The sequence below is a fragment of the Bos indicus x Bos taurus genome, chromosome 26, assembly GCF_003369695.1.
Source record: "Bos indicus x Bos taurus breed Angus x Brahman F1 hybrid chromosome 26, Bos_hybrid_MaternalHap_v2.0, whole genome shotgun sequence".
Taxonomy (NCBI): domain Eukaryota; kingdom Metazoa; phylum Chordata; class Mammalia; order Artiodactyla; family Bovidae; genus Bos; species Bos indicus x Bos taurus.
The window spans coordinates 28,349,602-28,367,501 of record NC_040101.1 but is presented as its reverse complement, the minus strand read 5'-3'; the positions used below and the strand labels follow the sequence as shown (position 1 = coordinate 28,367,501).

The following is a 17,900-nucleotide window of genomic DNA, read 5'->3' as shown; positions in this document are numbered from 1 at the left end:
AGAAGGGGTTGCATAATTAAGTCCTGAAAGTGGTTCACTGATAAACCTTCACATTTAGGATCCTATAAGCCCTCTTCAATTTTCATAGCAGGATGACTGACTGAGGCTGCCTCAGTTTGGCTGTGGCCCAGGGTATGTTGAGATTCTTTTTTCTTGTGACAGAAGGATGACTTTCTTGACTAGTAGTCCCTAGCTAACCGGGACATCATGGCTGAAAGCTGAGGCTTTACTGGTCAGGGAGCTGAAGTAGAGCCAGTGCCTTGGGTCACTCTGGCAACTTCCCTGTGAAGTCAGGTGTTCAGGGACTTACACTGAGGGATGATCTGGGTCCTGGGATAGCATCTTTTTCCAAGTGCAAAATATGATGATTTTCCACGTACTCATCTGCTTCCTATCAGGTCTCCGAGTGAGTAGAACAGAACACTATGTACTTAGAGAAAAGGCTAATTTTGTCTGACTGTCGGTCCTTTTCTGCAGATGGAGTTTTGAGGTAAAGCCTCTCTCTTTGATGAAATGCCCTTTGGGAGACTTGGCCAGGGCTGTCAGGGTTGTGGTAGATGGGGAGCACAGAAGAGTGGACACAATTTTGCCCCTTGTTTCTGGAGGGACCTAGGCTGAAGGACGGGCAGGACTGGGACTCGGCAGCAGGGAGACTAGAGCAGATATGGAGCCTGTAATCATTCCCACCTGTTCCAGGGCTCTGCAGTTATCATGAGGTCCTTGCAGGGGTAGCCACCCTTTCTTTCTTCTTTTCCCCAACAAACTTTTCTAAATCCAAATGATTGTGGAATTAGTCGAGTGATTTACCCACTCACTCCAGTATTTGTGCCTGGAGAACTCCACGGACAGAGGAGCCTGGTATGCTACATTTCATGGGGTTGCATAGAGTCAGACATGACTGAGTGACTAACTTGGCAAAAGCAGAGTTAAGGAAAGCCATGGAGATTTATCCCTTTTCCTAATCCACTCCGTTGAGATTCTAAGCTATTTGTAGCGACTTTCTTGTAAGTCCTATAAATAACTTAGCATTTCCCAGCAGAGAATAAGGACTTCTGCAAAGGCAAATAATGTCCTGGCAAAAGAGGGTGAAACCAAACCTACTGGTTTTAAAAGTGTTACTGGCATGTTTGCTGGGATCACATACGTGTAACATCTTTTATTTGGTTGGTTGTGTTCTTTCAGCGTATAATCCCCAATGCCAAGTGTACCCCATCCTTGTCCCAGGGTCAAGCAAAGTTTTTGCAGTCTGTGGAACCGTCCGATGTCCAAGGCACCTCAAGTACAGGGTTTGGGGGCTCAATGCAGACTTCCTTGTGCTAATGGTTTCCATTTAGTCTGTCTCTCGACTCTACCACATTTCCCTCTCCATTCTGAAGAAAAGCAGGATTCTTTTAAAAAGATCACTAATTACTCAGCTAAAGGGACCCCTTCTTGAATTAAATCCTCAGAGTGAGCTAATGACTGAATCTCTTCCTCAGCTGCCTCTCTGTTGGAATTATGGGGAAGTCTAATGTGGTCCTCAGAGGCCCTGAATCATTTAATGTTCCAGCTCTACCTTTCAGGCAGCCGTCTCCCGGGATCATCTTGCAGTTGCAAGACCTCACAGCGCTCAGCCGGGCTCCTGCTGCAGTTCTCTGTGCAGAGCTAAGCTAGCCTAAGTTTGGCCTTTGTCACTTGCATGATAAAAGACCAGCTTTGGTCTGGGATGTTCAGGCTGGGGTCTGGAGGCATTGGGTCTGTTTAGAACAAACTATAATTAACATAGGGTACAATATGGTCTTTCAGGAATTAGCTCTCTAAGAGGCAGGAGTGGAGCCGAGCCTCTGCTTCCAGTAACAATGCCCATTGGAGATGCTCAGGATGGTCTTTCAACAGAGGCGCATTGATTGACTGATGCACTTCTTGCCTTGAAGCTTGGCGTGTTTACAGGCACCATGGAAGAGAGAGAATCCCTGCCAATCCCACTTGGGGTTGGTAACTTGAAACAGAAGGAAGTCAAAGGGAGCAATCAGTCTGTTTTATTTCTAAAAGAGGTTCTACCTGAGATAGGAGAAGGGAGCCTCTTGTGCTTGTGGAGCTGGGCTACCTTCAGCTGCCCATCCTTTGGTCTTACCCTAGAGAGGTGTGGCCCTCCCTTTAGTTCTCTTTTACCCCAGATTCATCCAGGATGGGGCCTGTAGGTTTGTAAGGCAGAGCCCTTTAGCTTCACATTGTCTGCTTTAAGGTTTACGCTGACATCCCTGTGTTTTGTCTTTTGCAGGTTGGGTGGCCCAGACCCCTTGGATTATGTTAGCATGTACAGGAATGTGGGGAGCCCCTCTGCCAACATCCCTGAGCACTGGCACTACATCAGCTTTGGCCTGAGCGATCTCTATGGCGACAACAGAGTCCATGAGTGAGTGTGTGCTCTTGCCTTCTATCTCCCTCTTCCCTAGCCTTGAGCCTTATTTCTGAGTTTTGTTTTGCTGGGAGTTTTACTTTCATTTTAGGTTTGAAGGATTCGTTAACAAAAGAAACCACTCATTACATACAAATAAATAATTTCAACTTTTAATAGATTAACTTAATTTCAATATACAGTCATTAGAAGGAAAAGAAATAAAAACAATAGAGAGAAGTAACAGCAAGTACATCACCAAATTAAGCCGACAACAACATCCAGACTTGAACAGTTCTGGGAAGTCCTGAATGATAGCAATCTGGAGTCCCAATTGGGAAAGGGTACTGAGCAGTGCATCCACCCCATGGGTGAGGCTTCATATTGCACTTTTGGGGGCTCCCGCTTATAATCCCAGACCGCAAACTGATATCATCATCAGTTTGCGCGCAAAAAGGCAGCTCTGATTTAACTTTTACAGTGGTGTTTGTTTCACCTTGTGAGTCACAAGACTTCTTAGACCCCGGGGGGCTGCTAGGCCTTTAGGGGCTTACGAGATCCGAGACCCACTCCCTTTCTACCTAAAGTGCCACCTGACTGACTGTGCCTGTTGCTTGGAACCTGGGCAGTGTCCATGCAGGTCAGAAGCAGGTCAGAGGTCCACTCTCCTGTTTCTGAAGCCTGCACAAGACTTCCTCTATTTTAATTTCCCTAGCAAAGTTTTCCTGAGCAGAGAGGATCACGTCATAGTCCCTTGAGTTTGGCATTTCTCACGTGGAACATCTGGGTTTCTGCCCTCTGCCTGTAGCTACTTGTGCTGATGTGGTCCAGATCAGGACCTGAGCTCTACTCATCTGGTGCAGAAGAGTGTCAATGATGAGAGAGAATTCCAAAACTGTTTCTTCAAGCTTGTTGTGATGTTTGAGCTCAGAGTACAGGCAGCATAGCTGTGACCCAAAAGTTGAGTTGATTCCTCTAGGTCTACTTCCTTTTCCCCCCTCTAGATTATTATAAAAATTTTAAAAGAAGCAAAGTTGAAATAGTTTTACGGTGAACAATCATATACCACTACCTGGATTCTACCATTAAGATTTTATTCTACTTGCTTTATCATGAATATGTACATCTCTGTTCCTCTGTGGATCTTACCTACTTCCTTTTTACCTCCAGTTATCTGTGCTCAGATCAGCTGCAGTACATTTTTTATCCTAGTCTATCTTCCATTTGCTGCCCTGTGACACTTCTCAATCCTACCTGCCTCCCCTACTTCCCTGTCTAATCACTGAATTTAAATACATTTTACTATTAAGTTAAACATCATCAACTGAAAAAAATAGCAGCAACAAAATAATAAAACCTAATAGTTGTTTGGAGAAGGAAATGGCAATCCACTCCAGGACTATTGCCTGGAAAATCCCATGGACAGAGGAGCCTGGTAGGCTACAGGCCATGGGGTTGCAAAGAGTCGGACACGACTGAGCTACTTCACTTCACTTCACTTCACTTCAATAGTTGTTGAGCATTAACTATTAATATGAGCCAAGTACTCTTCTAATCACTTTATATGTATATATATTAACTAATTTTCACCACAACCCTAAAATACTGGTAGGTTCTGATATTTGCCCCATTTTACTGTTGAGGAAACTGAGACACAAAGAGATTCTATAATTTGCTTAAGGTCACACAGATTGGAAGTGCTGAAACCAGGATTCTAACACAGGCAGTCAGGCAGTACTCTTAATGACTATACTCCATTGCCTCTTAAACAATTATATCATGTTCCCTAATAATTTTAAAATAATGTATAATAAAAAAAATGTTTCCATCTTTTGAGGGAAGGGTTCTTCAATTTTAATGTAGTTTTCCCTCCCCCTTATTAGTATGGTTAAGCAAGAGCCGATTTCTATTATATCTTTTCCTATTTTTTGCCTTGCATATTATCTTTTTATTGCCATCTTTCTGGTATCTTGGTGGTGGCTGCTTAGTGTGTATAAATTGAAAGAGTAGCCAGGCTCTTCCTGCCCTGCATCAGCATAAGAGGCTGATTCTGGAGATGATTCTGAAAAAGAAGATAATATTCTTTTTTTTTTTTTTTGCTTTGTTTTAGTTCTTACTGTGTTTCATATCATTGTGTCGAATGCTTTACAATCTTATCAGGTCTTTTTGTTATCTCTGTTTGGTACATGAGGAAACTGAGTCCCTGGAGGGGTTGAATGAATTGTCAAAAGTCACACATCTAGGCTATAAAAGAGCTAGGATTGACTTGAGCTGTTCAGAGTCTGAGCTCTTAACCACTGGGCTATACCACCTCTCTGATCACAGGCTCAACTCAACTTCCTCTTCACTCTTGTTAAGCTTAGAGGCCCAGGCCCCATCTCCTCATTGATCACGTGTTGGGAGCAATGCCTGGGCCTGCCCTTTATAGCCTTCCAGACATATTCATTGCAGTGTCAGCAGAAGGCTTTGGGAACAGGGAATTAATCTTGCTTGAATCAAGACCCTGCATTACATTAATAATAATGGAGATAGAATAGCAAACAGATGCGGGAGTAAACGGACTGTGCTGGACTTTAATTTATATTTTTAATAAGAACCTGCAGAGGATATTTAGTGCCGCTAGCCTGTACCTTTTTGTTGACAGATTTATTCCAGTTAAAAAAAATACGGTTTTCTATGTGACCTAAATATTCTTACAGTCTACGCGCCACTGAGACATGAGTCCAAGGCCCGGGTGACATGAAGAACATAATTGAGAAGGTTCTATGTTTGAGGAAAGGCAACCTCTCAATTTGAAAAAGGGCCTTTCTTTGTTCAGCAGTACCCTTGTATATATGTGTCATTTCTATGTGATAAAACACTTTGATATTCAGATGTCATTCATGACAATGGTGAGACCTCCCTTTGGGCTTTTATCTTACCATTCAAGCTTAGGATTTTCTGGTATTAAGACCTGTCATTGGAAGGACATGGGAGGGACGTTCTTAGATATTTACTGAGTTCTGGTCTATGTTGCAGAAGTCAAAAGTACCTTTGTAATTGGTCTTGTGCTGGTGTGACTGATCTCTTCTTGATCCTGGTAAGTTTCTTGAAGAAAAGTTTGCTTTTCCAAACATTTCATGTGGAGAGCCCTCTTTAAAACTGTTTCATGAATTTTCATGTAATTTAGCGCTTGAAACTGAGTTCAGAAAGGTGAGTGTTCTCTCACCCAACTTAAGTGCTAAGAGGTGTTGAATTGGAGTTATAACAAATGAATTTCTGGCAACAGGCTTTTTACACTGTCTTTTGACTTCTCATTCAGTGAAAAAAAGGGCAGAAGCCTCGGTTCGTTTATTCAGCATTCATCACGTGCTGAAGTTCTATTTTGCACTGGACGCAGATGTCTTAGGGATAAGATGTCTTGAGGATAATATGCCAAGGCAAAATTCCTGTCTCAAGGAGTACATGCTGTAGAGGGAGGATAAATGTACAGATACTGAATAAATAAATGCTATGATCTATGATGTGGAACATGATCTGGGAGCACAGTGGAGCAAGCGACTTGTTGTCGGGCTGCTGGATTGGAAGAAGCTCCAGGGAGGAAGTGAAGTTGGAGAGGAACCTTGTAGGAAGGGACTGGGGGGCATCTGCAGTCTGACACTCTTGGGCACAAACATTCACTTTGGGAACTAAGAGGAGCTTTCAAAATCTTCTAGCCCAGTATTTCCAAAATATGCTGCCTTCATAATTTTTGTCACCTATAGTGTATTACCTACTTTATGTTCTCTTTAAATGAATCTCCTTTTAAAAAACTGATATCTTTTTAAAAGTTAAATTACCTTGGTGGTCCAGTGGTTAGAACAGCAGAGGACATGGGTTCAGTCCCTGGTTGGGGAAAGTTCTCACACGCTGTGGCCAAAAAAAAAAAAGTTAAATCATTACCATATATGGGAAACCATTAGCACTTGCTATAATTTAAAGGTACTTATTAGAGTAAACATAGTGATAGCAAAGCAATGTTATTAAATTCTAGCTCAATTCTGGCCTGTCAGAGAAGAGTCTAAGCCTGAGGTCAGCTTTCTCTGTCCAAGAGATTAGTAAGTATGAGTGAAGTATTATGGCAGAAAGTGAAGAGGAGCTAAAAAGCCTCTTGATGAAAGTGAAAGAGGAGAGTGAAAAAGTTGGCTTAAAGCTCAACATTCAGAAAATGAAGATCATGGCATCTGGTCCCATCACTTCATGGGAAATAGATGTGGAAACAGTGTCAGACTTTATTTTTTTGGGCTCCAAAATCACTGCAGATGGTGATTGCAGCCATGAAATTAAAAGATGCTTACTCCTTGGAAGGAAAGTTATGACAAACTTAGATAGCACATTAAAAAGCAGAGATATTACTTTGCCAACAAAGGTCCATCTAGTCAAGGCTATGGTTTTTCCTGTGGTCATGTATGGATGTGAGAGTTGGACTGTGAAGAAAGCTGAGTGCTGAAGAATTGATGCTTTTGAACTGTGGTGTTGGAGAAGACTCTTGAGAGTCCCTTGGACTGCAAGGAGATCCAACCAGGCCATCCTAAAGGAGATCAGTCCTGGGTGTTCATTGGAAGGACTGATGCTAAAGCTGAAACTCCAATACTTTGGCCACCTCATGTGAAGAGTTGACTCATTGGAAAAGACCCTGATGCTGGGAGGGATTGGGGGCAGGAGGAAAAGGGGACGGCAGAGGATGAGATGGCTGGATGGCATCACCGACTCAATGGACATGAGTTTGAGTGAACTCCAGGAGTTGGTGATGGACAGGGAGGCCTGGCATGCTGCAATTCATGGGGTTGCAAAGAGTCAGACACGACTGAGCTACTGAACTGAACTGAACACCAAATTGAACCTGGCCATAGGTATGATTAGAAAAGTTGAAAGACAATTGAGAAAAGAATTTTTTAAAAAAGTATTATTTAGTCACAGACAAATGGGAAACACTGATTTAGTCCCTCTCTCTTAATTGTGCAATTGAGAAAGTACAGTAGCCTACCAAAGACTACAGCAAGTTAATGTCTCCTGACCTGTTAGCAGCAGGGTCTCCTTACATCTAAAATGTTCTGTGTAACAAGGTCCTGCTGTATAGCTCAGGGAACTATATTCAATATCCTGTAATAAACCATAATGAAAAAGAATATATGTGTATGACTGAATCACTTTGCTGCCCACCAGAAACTAACACAACAATGTAAATCAACTCTACTTCAATTTTTTTACAAAAGTGTGAAAAGTAAAAAATTAAAATGTTCTGTGTGTTCTCTCCTGACTGGGGAGAAAGGAATATGTACAAGGCATTGTTTGTCTTTAAGGTAATAATATAAGCAAACTTTTTTTTCTTTTTAGTTTTGACTATATTCTAGAGTAGTGCTAAGTTCTTTGTATTATCCTTATAGTAATTATATGACATAAGGAATTCTTATTACCTCTTGCTCATAGATATAGAAATTTACACTTAGAGAACTTATTGCACATGTAGTAAATTAGTAATCAGTTCTAGCAACCCCAAAGCCTGTGTTCTTAGCTATTGTTCTGTATTGCTTTTCCATTTTAATCAGTCAACGACATTTATTAAATGCCTACTGTGTACCTCTTCCCATTAAGGTCTTATTTTATCCTCATAGCTTATGGAGGACAGGGACAGAATAGGCAGAAGCCCAGGGGGTGGGGGTCCCCTGGGTTTCTTCTTGCTCCTGGCAGGCTTTCTTCAGTGAGCAAGAGGGGAGCTGAACCCTGGTAGCCCTGAGAGGGGTGAACAGCAAACTGATTGGATGAGCCCTGGGTTGGCCAGTTCCCTCCAAGTTCTTTCCCCGTTCACATTCACTAAAAAAACAGGACAAGAGAGCACTTGTTTGAATTAAAAGGTTCTCAAGAGGCTGTTTCTAAAGTTGGAGAGCTGGAACAAGTTCCACCTCGGGGCAGCCACATGGGAGATGGACGTGCTTTTCTAGGAACCCTAAGGCCACCCCCAGCTGATTTCAGTGGCCAAGACTGTCCTGGTCCCCCCACCCCCAACCCTCCCAGCTTGAGAGGTGTGAGACAGCTGAGCTTCAGCTGCCAAATGCCTGTCGGAAGCCTGCAGCTCTGGCTCTTCTTTTTGTGGCCAGGCAGCTGCGGACTGGAATGTGGGGCTTTGCAGGGCTGTGGAAGAAGTGGCTTCAGCACCCCTCTCCGTGGGAATTTCTGGCTGTCCCTGGTCCTGCCAGCAGTCCCAACAGGACCCAGGCTACAGGGGCTCTGACTGAGGCGCAGGAGGCTGGCTAGTTTCCGAGTGTGTTTGTGATCTCAGGCAGACTTCCCTGGTGGGATTCCACTGGGCAGGTCATCTGCTGTTCATGCCGGGCTGGTTCCAAAGCCAGCCTTTGTGTGGTGTTGGCTTGCAGGCTGGCAGCTCCAGAGGGCAGAGCCCACACCGCGACGCTACCTCCATGGTTGGTCTGGGCTCTGCCCCACAGACCCTGGCTTCTTGGCAGATGTGTCATAAAGTAGAGAGGTGTTCTCTCACCCCAGGGGCCTGGAGCTGCTGCTTACTGGCTCCCCATGGCTGCCTCTGCTGGGCTGGTGGAGAACCTTCTCTTCCCTTTGGGTTTCTCCCATCTGGGCTCTGCACCGAATGAATTATTTATTAAAACACTGGATACAGATTAACTTTTCCACTTGTTGTTTTGTGTGGCCTTGGTCCCCTGCAGTTGGGAAATGCTCATTTTCCTCTCTCAGAACTTGGTTGGCAGGAACTTTTTAACATGCCATTTCATCCCCTGGGGTTTCCAGTGGAGATTCTGCTTGTTGCCATAACATACCTGTTCTGGGAGTGCAGGTCCTCTACTAGTTGGCCTTTGCTTTCTTCCCAGGGCTCTCCAGAGGCTGACAACTGGATTGCCTCTCTAGACACCCACAGATGGCAGGCCCTCTCCCTGGCTGGGCACAGCAGGCTGAGGAAATCCTTTGCAAGTTCACTGGAAGGCAGGCCTTGTTGATGCTTTGGTTCCTCTCTCTGTCTTTCATCTCAGAGGTGGTTAGTTTCAGTATGACCGTGTGAAATGGTGATGTTCTCTGCTAAGGGCAGGGGACCTGGGCTATTGGTCTTGGCCCAGGAATGGGCAAAAGGGCCAGCAGTAGGAATAGAGCTCTCCCTGAGGCAGAAACTACTGCTCTGGGCTGAATTTCAGGCCCCGGATCTTGAATTATAAAACTTTGAGAATTCCTTTTCTTTTGTAACCACGGAAGACCTGAGGCATTGTGGGGTTCTTAGCAGATCTGTGTGGGGCTGTGGCTTTATCCTCTGTAAAGCATTTCACTTGCAACATGGATTCTCTCTGCCTTCATGGTGTAAAGATTCTAAATTTTCCAGTTCAAGGAGTCCTTCAGTAAGGGGGCAGTTGGGAAGAGATTCCTTGAGCTGGCCCAGTCAAACTGACTGAACAGTCCTAGAGGCCTGATTAATCTGGGGTGACTGCCAGGCTGGTGTGGTGCCAGGTTGGTCAGCATTGGGAAGTTTCCTCTTTCTGCAGGGAGAGGGGAAGAAACTTGGAAGCCCTTATGGGTTTGATATGATCAGATCTCAAAGTCCCAGCATTCTTCTCTGCTAGCACATGATTTTCGACTCCCATCTTCCATGCCGCAGTTTTTCCCAACTATGCTGGTCCTCACACCTGCCATGTTCTGGGTCTGGGTTTGCCAGCATCTCCCTTGCCCAGTATTCTGACTCAGAGAGCCTGACTCAGGACTCTGGTCTTTGGCTCCTAAATTCATTCCTCTGTCCTGCCTCTTGGGTCTCCCAGTCAACTACATTTCCTGTTTTCAGTAGCTCTGTTCTGCTGTCTGGTCCTCAGATGTGTGTGGAGAGGTCTTGTCCTCACTGACCTGAGCCCCCTGGGAGTGGGCCCCCATCCCTGCACATCCCTTTGCAGCTTGCTAACCTGCCTGCTGAGCTCTCCACAGAGCACCAGGCTGTGCAGCACACTCCAACAGCAGAGCTGCACTGAGTCCCAACAATGGCAGAATGGACTTCTCCAGGTGGCTCAGTGGTAAAGAATCCACCTGCCAATGCAGGAGACATGCGTTCCATTGCTGGGTCAGGAAGATCCCCTGGAGAAGGAAATGGTTACCCACTCCAGTATTCTTGCCTGGGAAGTCCCATGGACAGAGGATGCTGGTGGGCTACAGTCCATGGGGTCACAAGAGTTGGACACAACTGAGTGACTAAACAACAAGAACAACAGGCAGAACACTGGAGAAGGTGATGTGTTTGGGTAGTGGTGGAGATCAATGAAAAGTCATACTTAGCTCCTGTCCTTGAAATACCCAATGTATATACTTGGTAAGAGTTGCAGAGTCCCTGGGAAAGAGGCAACAGTGAGAATTAGGGCTAGGAGGAGCTTTTGGCTTTACTTGACTCTGAGGCTTTGCGACTGTCTCCCCTCACCCTGTAGTCTTCAGTGCTTCAAGAATCTTAAACCATGTAATGATAATTGTAGCTCCTACTGTGTGCAAGGCACTCTTCTAAGTGTTTTATATAAACTCGTTGAATCCTCACAATGGCTCTTTGTGGTAGGTATTATTAAGCTTATTTTACAAGGAAACTGAAGCACAGAGATGTTAGAGAACTTATCCACCCAGCAAGGGAATGCTGGAGCTGGGCCATCAACCCAGGCAATTTGGCTCCAGCAGCCCTCACCCTTTCCTTCCTCCACCTACGGGGAGTGTGGTGGGAGGTCCCCCTCAGACCACTATTACTATCATGCACCGCAGTTCAAAGGTATCTTGGATTAATGGAGTGTGACTAGGGAAGCAGGAAGTGCTTTGCAGGGGAAATGTTGACCTGGGTATTGAAGCAAGTTTGTAATGAAAGAGTCCTGCCAGGGAATGGCAAGGGGGTAGGTGACAGGATCCTTTGTCAAATTTAAGTCAAGGCTTCTGCAGCCTTACTGTAACCATTTTTAGTAGGTTTCCAGCAAAGTTTGGGACTCCTAAGAACACAAAAGTTGATGCTTCTGACTTGGATGTCGGGTTCACATGGTCGTGCTTCCTGTGTGGTCAGGGATGTGCCCAGCATTCCAGTAGCGCAGAGGATATCTTGCATAGAATGTGTGGACTGTCTGATCATTCTTTCTGGGGAGAGGGTATAGAAATGAGGAACACTTCAAAGCCAGGAGTATTCATACCTTCTAGCTGAGGTATCTGTAGTGTCAACATGGGAAGGATTTTTGGTCTGAAATGAAGTTGTCTTATCACTCTGCAGAGGATATATTTTTCCTCTGTCATTGTATTCAATACAAACTGTCGTATCACTTTTTAAAACATCTTAATCTCTATAATTTTTTTTAAATTAATAGGCTTTATATTTTAAAGCAGTTTTAGGTTTGAAGAAAATTGAATAGTCCAAAGAGTTCTCATATACCCCTTCTTGCCTCTGCATGTAATTTCCCTGTTACTAAATTTCTTTTGTTAGTGTGGGATATTTGTTACAATGGATGATCCAGTATGGATACATTATTACTAGCTAATGCCCTCTAGTTTCCATTAGGGTTCATTCTTTTTGTTATATAGTTCTGTGGGTTTTGACAAATATATATCCTGTATCCACCCTTAGAGTATCTTATACAGAATAGTTTCACTGCCCCCAAATGCCCTGTGCTTTGCCTTTCTATCCCTTCTTCCCTCCTCCCAGACCTCTGACAACCAGTGATTGTTTTCCTCTTTAGTTTTACCTTTTTTGAAAAAGCAAGAGAGTTCCAGAAAAACATCTATTTCTGCTTTATTGACTATGGCAAAGCCTTTGACTGTGTGGATCACAATAAACTGTGGAAAATTCTGAAAGAGATGGGAATACCAGACCACCTGACCTGCCTCTTGAGAAATCTGTATGCAGGTCCAGAAGCAACAGTTAGAACTGGACATGAAACAAGAGACTGGTTCCAAATAGGAAAAGGAGTACGTCAAGGCTGTATATTGTCACCCTGTTTATTTAACTTATATGCAGAGTACATCATGAGAAACGCTGGGCTGGAAGAAGAACAAGCTGGAATCAAGATTGCCGGGAGCAATATCAATAACCTCAGACATGCAGATGACACCACCCTTATGGCAGAAAGTGAAGAACTAAAGGGCCTCTTGATGAAAGTGAAAGAGGAGAGTGAAAAAGTTGGCTTAAAGCTCAACATTCAGAAAACTAAGATCATGGCATCTGGTCCCATCATTTCATGGCAAATAGATGGGGAAACAGTGGCTGACTTTATTTTTCTGGGCTCCAGAATCACTGCAGATGGTGATTACAGCCATGAAATTAAAAGATGCTTACTCCTTGGAAGGAAAGTTATGACCAACCTAGACAGCATATTAAAAAGCAGAGGCATTACTTTGTCAACAAAGGTCTGTCTAGTCAAGGCTATGGTTTTTCCAGTGGTCATGTATGGATGTGAGAGTTGGACTGTGAAGAAAGCTGAGCACCGAAGAATTGATGCTTTTGAACTGTGGTGTTGGAGAAGACTCTTGAGAGTCCCTTGGACTGCAAGGAGATCCAACCAGTCCATCCTAAAGAAGATCAGTCTTGGGTGTTCACTGGAAGGACTGATGCTGAAGCTGAAACTCCAATACTTTGGCCACCTGATGCTAAGGGCTGACTTATTTGAAAAGACCCTGATGCTGGGAAAGATTGAGGGCAGGAGGAGAAGGGGATTACAGAGGATGAGATGGTTGGATGGCATCACTGACTCAATGGAAATGAGTTTGTGTCAACTCCAGGAGTTGGTGATGGACAGGGAGGCCTGGCGTGCTGCGGTTCATGGGGTCGCAAAGAGTTGGACACGACTGAGCGACTGAACTGAACTGAAATGTCATGTAGTTGGATTCATACAGCATATAGCCTTTTCAGATTGACTTCTTTCACTAAGCAGTATGCATTTAAGGGTCCTTCATGTCTTTTTGTGACTTTATAGCTTATTTGTTTTTATCACTGAACAATATTCCATTGTGTATATATACCATAGTTTATCCACTCACTTATTGAAGGACATCTTAATTGCTTCCAGTTTTTGGCAATTTTTAATAAAGCTGCCATAAACATTCATATGTGAGTTTTCTGTGGACATAAGTTTTCAACTCATTTGGGTAAAATTGCTGGATCACATGGTAAGACTATGTTTAGTTTTACAAGGAACTATGAAACTGTCTTCCAAAGTGGCTGTACCATTTTGCATTCCTGTCAGCAATGAATAAGAATTTCTCTTATTCTGTGTCCTCTCCAGCATTTGGTGTTGTCAGTTTTTTGGATCTTAGCCATTCTAACAGGGATGGTAGTGGTATCTCATTGGTATCTTAGTTTGTAATTCCCCAGTGACACATGATGTTGAGCATCTTTTTATATGCTTATCTGCCACCTGTATCTCTCTCTATGAATGTGTTAGTTGCTAAGTCGTGCCTGACTCTTTGTGATCCCATGGACCCTAGCCCACCAGGGTCCATGGAATTCTCTAGGCAAGAATACTGAGTGGATAGCCATTCCCTTCTCCAGGAGATCTTCCCCACCCAGGGATCAAACCTGGGTCTCCTGCATTTCAGGCAGATTCTTTACCATCTGAGCCACCAGGAAAGCCTGTATTTCTTCTCTGGTCATATATATTTGGTTTTGTTCTTCACCTTCTCTCCTTCCCCATTTTACCTCTGACCACAAACTCCTTTTTCTCACATCATGGGTGCAGACAGTGTTTTCTGGTATATTTTTCTTTTGGTCACTTCTCAAGCCATTAAGTGAGTTAATTCCCTTGAATAGGAGCTGGCTCCACATCTGAGGGCTTTCCAGGTGGTGCTAGTGAGTGGTAAAGAACCCGCCTGCCAATACAGGAACCACAGGAGACGGGGGTTTGATCCCTGGGTCGGGAAGATCCCCTGGAGGAGGGTGTGGCAACCCACTCCAGTGTTCTTGCCTGGCAAATCCCATGGACAGAGGAGCCTGGTGGGCTACAGTCCAAGGGTTGCAAAGAGTTGAACATGCCTGAGCAACTGAACACATACGCACACCACATCTGACTCCTCCATCTCTCTGGTTTTTAACTGGGGCTGGCCCAGTGTTCTGTACCTTCTTTTCCCTAGTGATACCTTCTTTTCCCTGGTGTCTTTTTACAAAGTCTGTAGCTGGTATTGGGTAGGCTGATAGCCTGCAACTTCAATCCCAAGGTTCAAGATTGATTTGCCCTCCGGTACAGATACTACTACAAAGACTGGAGTACAAACTTGCCCACAGCAGACCCTGGCAAACTTAATCTCACCTTAGATGAGAAATGAGTATACCAGGTTCCTTGAGGCCCCAGCCAGACCTCAAACTCTCTTAGTTGAACCAGCATCAAGAAGACTCTTTTAAAGTCCAAAACTTTCCTGTTCCATTCATTATTGTTGTCACTTTTGAGTTACAAATTCACTTTTTTTTTTCAATTGAACCATTTTACCAAAAAATGTTGGAATTAAAGAAGGAAGAAAAGAAACCGTTCATAATCCTATCACTTTTTGTTTGCAATCCTACGTCTGTCCTCATTATGACTGCTGTGAACAGTTCATTGTGAATGATGCTGTGCCCAGATAATGCAAGGATTCTGTCTTGTGTGAGTTTCTCAGTTTGAGGTTAACATCTTCCAAGGCTTCCTTGCTACTGCTACTGCTGCTAAGTCGCTTCAGTCGTGTCCGACTCTGTGCGACCCCAAAGATGGAAGCCCACCAGGCTCCCCCGTCCCTGAGATTCTCTAGGCAAGAACACTGGAGTGGGCCACCATTTCCTTCTCCAATGCGTGAGAGGGAAAAGTGAAAGTGAGGTCACTCAGTCATGTCCGACTCTTAGCGACTCCATGAACTGCAGCCTACCAGGCTCCGCCGTCCATGGGATTTTCCAGGCAAGAGTACTGGAGTGGGGTGCCATTGCCTTCTCTAAGGCTTCCCTAGTACCTGGCTTATGCTGTTTTATAAATTCACCTGGGCCATGGCTGCTTAAACTTCCAATTTCTAAAAACAACACTTTTGCTTGAGATGATGGCTCCTACCCATTGTTGGGTTACATTAACTCCGTCCATTAATTTTACTGCTTGACTTCTCACAGAAGTGAAGAGTAGAGCTGAGGTCTGTGTGTATCAACTGTGCTGGCGACCTTCTTAATGCAAATCACCCTGCATGGTGGTGGTAGTCTTGAGAGTGTGTGTTGTTCTTTTTGTTGTGTGCCCCTTTGGAAGTTGATCAGCAGTTAGATTCTATGATCATTGTCACCTGGAAATTAAGCACCACAAGCCTCCTTGTCTCTCCCTTACTTGGGTGTGTGGATACAGAAGACTGAGACTGACCTTACAGAGTACCCTAGGGTGTCAGTACCCAAGGTACTGATGACACATTCTCAGAGATAGGTAAGATCCTTTTCAGGTAATTACCTGAAATAAATGGGCTACTGTTTAGGACCCTGGAGGCTTTCTGCCATACATAGGAATCAAATCAATAACATAATAATACTCTTGTGTTGCAGCGAGATCTGATCAGTGGCTCTAGGAGAAAGGATGGTCTGTTGTCCTTTCCTGGCACTGGGTTTACCAGGTGATGGCTGGGCACACTTAGTTCTCATCCAACATTAATCACTGGCCACTCTTGTTTGCTTGGAGGGTCAGCCATTCACTCATTACAGAGATAGTCACTGCTGGGATAGTTGTGGGCATGAGGTATGTAGTAATGAAAAGGATACTCCTGGTCTGGTCTTGTCTTCATGGAACCTCCAGTCTTTTGGCTGAAGCATCCTTGAGCAGGAAAAGTGTGGGAAGGTGGACTTGTTACAGCCTCAGAACCTTAGGTATCAAACAGAGCCTCCCTGCCTCCTTTTCTCGGAGAAGGCAATGGCACCACACTCCAGCACTCTTGCCTGGCAAATCCCATGGATAGAGGAGCCTGGTTGGCTGCAGTCCATGGGGTCGCTAGGAGTTGGACAGGACTGAGTGACTTCACTTTCACTTTTCACTCTCATGCATTGGAGAAGGAAATGGCAACCCCCTCCAGTGTTCTTGCCTGGAGGATCCCAGGGACAGGGGAGCCTTGTAGGCTGCCGTCTATGGGGTCGCACAGAGTCGGACACGACTGAAGCGACTTAGCAGCAGCAGCAGCCTCCTTTTCTGCAGTCTGTCCCTTGAGGCCTAGAGGGGGGCTCTTTGTGAGCAGGAGTCCTGAAGCTCAGAAATGAGGCCAGGCCTTTGTTCTTGGCTCGGCCAGTTGCTCATCTGTAAGTGAGAATGTGGATTCATAGCAGTTACTCAGAGAGATGTGGTTCACTAGACTCTAGGCCCTTAACTAGCAGGTTAGTATAAATTGGTGGCCTCTAAAGATCCTTTACCTTCCTACTCCCTCCCCCATTACTCAGGCTTCTTGAGACCCGTCATAGAACCAGCTTTGCTGCAATAAGGCCAATCAAGGAGATATTTTTGTTATTCCAGTGCTGACCTCCATGTGATGCCTGGAGGTACTTGGAGGCTTGCCTCTGCTACCAGTTTCCCTGACTCTGATCTCCCCTTTCAGCATGAGGTGAGGAGCTCAGGAGCCATGCCTGTGGAGGGGGCTAATGAAGGGTAACTAGCAGAGAATGGAGCCTGGCCCAGGCTCCCAGTCCCAGGGGGTCAAGCTGGCTGGCTGCACTCTCTGACTGTGATGGATTTGACTCCTAAATGCTTCTGAAAAGCTTGTTTGGTTTGAGGAAAAAACTTAGTGAAATCCGACAGACAACACCATGGCTTGTCCTAACCCCTTCTCCTTCCTGACCTAGCTTTTTCAGTATATCAGATTGCAGACATGCTGGATTCCTGCCCTCCTGGAGCCAGTCTGGCAATTTTTCATTCCTATAGCCATGGGTTTTGCACAGAGAAAAGGCCCAGAAGGAAGACAGTGGCTGAGCAGGGAGCCTTTGAGGTTGGAGCTTTACAGGAGCTTTGCTACTGTAGAGCCCTTAGTCCGATCCCAGCTCTGTGGTTGATGGCAATGTTCATACCATATCCCTCCCTGCCATCCAATGACCTCCTGTCTCAGTAATAGCCAAAGGCTATTGCCACCAAGATTCTTTAATCCACCTCATCCCCTGCTGTTCTCCTTCCTCATTCTGTTCTTGCAAAACCAGGCATTCTGCTGCCTCAGGGCCTTTGTACCTGCTCTCCCCATGTTTAGAAAGCTCTATTCTCAGATAGCTTCATGCCCTACTCCCTCATCTCCTTAGGTCTTTCCTCAAATATCACCTTTTAGTGAGGCCTTACCTGACCTCCTTACTTAGGATGGAAACCCTGAGCCCCCTCCATGAAACACTATCACCCTTTCCTGCTTAATTTTTTTAAAGCACTTATCACCATTTACCTTATTTTATTTAATTGGCTTGTTTGTTGTCTGTCTGCCCTTCTTCCCACTAGAATGTAAGCTCCCCTAGGGTAAGGATGTACATCTGCTTTATGCATTGATGTTTCCCCAGTATATCAACAAATATTTGTTGAGTGAATGAGTAAGTGAAAAATTTAAA

At 44.7% G+C, this 17,900-nt stretch overlaps 1 protein-coding gene across 5 annotated transcripts in view; it reads left to right on the top strand.

Annotated features, from left to right (window-relative positions):
- The window catches only part of SUFU (SUFU negative regulator of hedgehog signaling), a 105,783-nt gene that overhangs the window by 2,807 nt on the left and 85,076 nt on the right, over positions 1-17,900 (top strand). For all 5 annotated transcript variants that reach the window (XR_003508978.1, XM_027529557.1, XM_027529555.1 and 2 more), the window contains exon 2: positions 2,261-2,395. Coding sequence is in view for 4 of the 5 variants with exons in the window: in XM_027529557.1 (XP_027385358.1) it covers positions 2,261-2,395 (135 nt within the window). In the remaining variant the exon portion in view is untranslated. The remainder of the gene's footprint in view (positions 1-2,260; positions 2,396-17,900) is intronic.